Source organism: Myotis brandtii, unplaced genomic scaffold (assembly GCF_000412655.1).
Source record: "Myotis brandtii unplaced genomic scaffold, ASM41265v1 scaffold565, whole genome shotgun sequence".
In the NCBI taxonomy this organism is placed as follows: Eukaryota; Metazoa; Chordata; class Mammalia; order Chiroptera; family Vespertilionidae; genus Myotis; species Myotis brandtii.
This window is the reverse complement of record NW_005370105.1, coordinates 2,388,621-2,391,549: the sequence shown is the minus strand read 5'-3', so window position 1 is coordinate 2,391,549 and position 2,929 is coordinate 2,388,621. Positions and strand designations below refer to the sequence as shown.

The 2,929-nt window shown below is 52.4% G+C and overlaps 1 protein-coding gene across 1 annotated transcript in view; it reads right to left on the bottom strand.

Moving 5' to 3' along the window:
• The window catches only part of LOC102257037, an 8,915-nt gene that overhangs the window by 1,436 nt on the left and 4,550 nt on the right, over positions 1–2,929 (bottom strand). The window contains exons 3-4 of the mRNA XM_014549655.1: positions 334–439; positions 13–191 (exon numbers count right to left, since the gene is read on the bottom strand). Of these exons, the coding sequence (XP_014405141.1) occupies positions 13–191; positions 334–439 (285 nt within the window). The remainder of the gene's footprint in view (positions 1–12; positions 192–333; positions 440–2,929) is intronic.

Below are 2,929 nucleotides of genomic sequence, written 5' to 3'. Positions count from 1 at the left end.
CGCTGCCGCTGCCTCCGCTGCTGCCACAACTCTGGCTGCCGCTGAGCCCGCCCCTGGCTGGGCTGGGCTGGGCTGGGCTGAGCTTGACCCGGACCATAATCCATAACTCGATTTCCCTCCAGAAGGATCCAAAGCTGCGCTCTGTGCGGCTGCTTCCTGCCCACAGCCGAATGGCTGCTCTGGTTCCAATTCTGAAAGACAAATCACAACCCAAGCACTTAACGCAGGAGGAGCGGAGCCTGCGTGTGGGGTCTGCCCAGCCAGGCGAGGGCGTGTGGGGAGTGGGACGGCTCTGGGGCGCAGGATGGGTGTGACGAGTAACCTTTCGCTTACCTTCTGCCCCCCCAGAGCCTTCCTCTGCCCTCGCTCTGCTGGGCACCCCTCCGACTCGGCCAGCCCACTCAGGTGCTTAGATGGAGAGTCCTGGCAGCGAGGAGCCCTGTAGGAGACAGGCATAGTTAAGCACACACACACATCACAGATGTATTTGCCTAGATGGCTTGAAGGAGGAGTGCGGCTCCGATAAAGACAGGGTCACGCATGGGTGACATTCCAGCCGGGTGTTTTGGGGAAATGCATGATCACAGAAAATAAACGCTGGCTCCATTTACTACTTGAATCAAATACTGATAGATCCACCCAAACAGGCATCTCTCCTTGGAAGGCCTTGGAGCTACGCAACACCATGATTTTTAGAGGGAAAAACAGCTTTGAGCACACAATAAAACTCATTTTCCATAGTAGCACAACTCCCTGAGTTTGACAAGCTGGTGGAGTTTTTATGATTTCGGCGCCGTTTCTGTAGTCCCATGATGTAAGTGTACTTCCCTAGCCCACCTTCTACATAGACAGGACGGATGCATCTCTGTGAACACCTGGACAGAAACACCCTGTGCTCTCTGTCTTCATAAAGATCGTGGTAAGAAAGATAAACAATGACAACTCATTTGCACGGTGACTGTAATGCTGGCTTTCCGAGAGAGGAGCTCTGTGATTCTTTGAGGGTCAATATGGTTCTTAGTGGAAAAGCTTTGTCTTGGACCCGGCATGAGTATTCTGATAATAGGGGTTTATTGTTCATTACACAGAATGGGCAGGTGCAACGTCACTACCCAAGACAGGGCTCAGCTCCATTCGAAAGTTCTCAATTAGCTTTCCCCCATACTCTCCAGTACATGGACGTGCATCCATGTGAGCGGAACAGGGAGGGGACATGGCAGCATGGCCATAGACATTATGATTCCTCAAATTATGTAAGTGCAAACAGCTCTTCATCAAGGAGTAATTATATAACAGCATTCTCCCCCCACCACAACTCATCGCTAACTGACCTGGTTGCAATTTAGGGCACTTAGGCTGGGCTGGCTCTTATCATTATTTTTTAATGTATCATTTCTCCAGACACACCAGCTCCGCATGTTCCCGACCTGTTACTTGCAGACAGTAAAGTCAACATGAATCCTAGGTTTTTACGACCAGTTGCTTCACATTCAAGGTCTGCTGCCCAAGAGAACTCAAAAGCAGTACCGCCCCATTAGGAGCCTATCTTGCAATATTTTCAGGTGACTCTTAAGTACACCTTTCACAAGAAGACCGATGCCAATTAAACAAATTAGTGAGTCCTGTTACCTAACATAGCTATAAAGGGGAGCGCCTCCCTAGGCATGCTACACACACACACACACACACACACACACACACACACACAGAAAGCTGACAGGTTCTCTCCAGCTTGAACTCCTAGAAACAAAAGCCCTGAGTGAAAGTAAGGCAATAGTCTGTGAGCAAAGTGTCCATTTGCTCCGAACTCTTCCATTTAAATCTCAACTCACATTAAAAGGAAAACAAGAAAGAACATTATCCAGGCAGCTGTTGGTTTAGCAAATGGAATATTCCTTTTGTACGAAAAAAGGATGGTATCAAGCCATAGACACACACACGCATGCATACACAATACATGGCATCTCCGAATCACAGCACAAATACCCACACAGCTTTTCAAGGCTTTCTGAGGAAAATCTCCTTTAGTTTGGCTTCCTCGCCATTGAAATAAAACACACACACACACACACACACACACACACACACACGCTGACCCACAGACTCACGCGGTCAGAAACTGGAACAACAACGCAGGAGGCATGCTTGCTTTCCCTCCAAGTCGCCAGGGCCAGCCCTCGCCCACCTACCCCGTGTTCCACCCGCTTCAGCACCTGCGCCGCTGGACAGCTCAGCCCGGGCTGCAGCCGCGGCTACACTCAGCTCTCAGCCCCGCTCTCCGCGCTGCTCTCCTGCTCTGGCTCCGGCGGGGCAGCCTGACTTCCGAGCAGAGAGCACCATTTCCTCCCAGACATTGCCGCTGGGTGCAGATTCAAAGCAAACCTCCTTAAGCCCCCGGGTCCCCCCTCCTCACCCACCTACCCCTCCACCCTTCCCTCTCCACCCTCCACACAAAAACAGAACAGGGAGGCAGCCCTCGCAGCCAGCAGCAGGGCATTTGTTGATGAACTTACACTTGGCTGGTGCACACTGAGCTGGAGCCTGCGGCGGCGGAGCGGTATCCACGGAGCGAGGCTAGGTCCGCACTAAGTACCTTTGTGCATCGACTCCTGCGAGCTCTGTTTTTGAGAACCCACGTTTCTCTGGCGCCCCATCCCTCGAGGGGTGTTTTTCGGGCAAAGGGGGTAGGTGGGGGGAGGGGGCTCCCAGCATCTTTGGATCTCTGGAGGCCACCGCGAGGGACTGCCAAGCAGTCCCCCTCCTGTCCCACCCTGCCTGTCCCCCGCACTCCGAAACCCCATCCCAGTCTCACGCTTGGTCATTTGCGACCACATTATAACATAAAGAAACGCGACTAAAGCCATCGTGTGTGAGGAACTAAGCCAATTAAGCGAATGTAGAAATGCTGCTCTCTCCCCCCGCCTCCCCC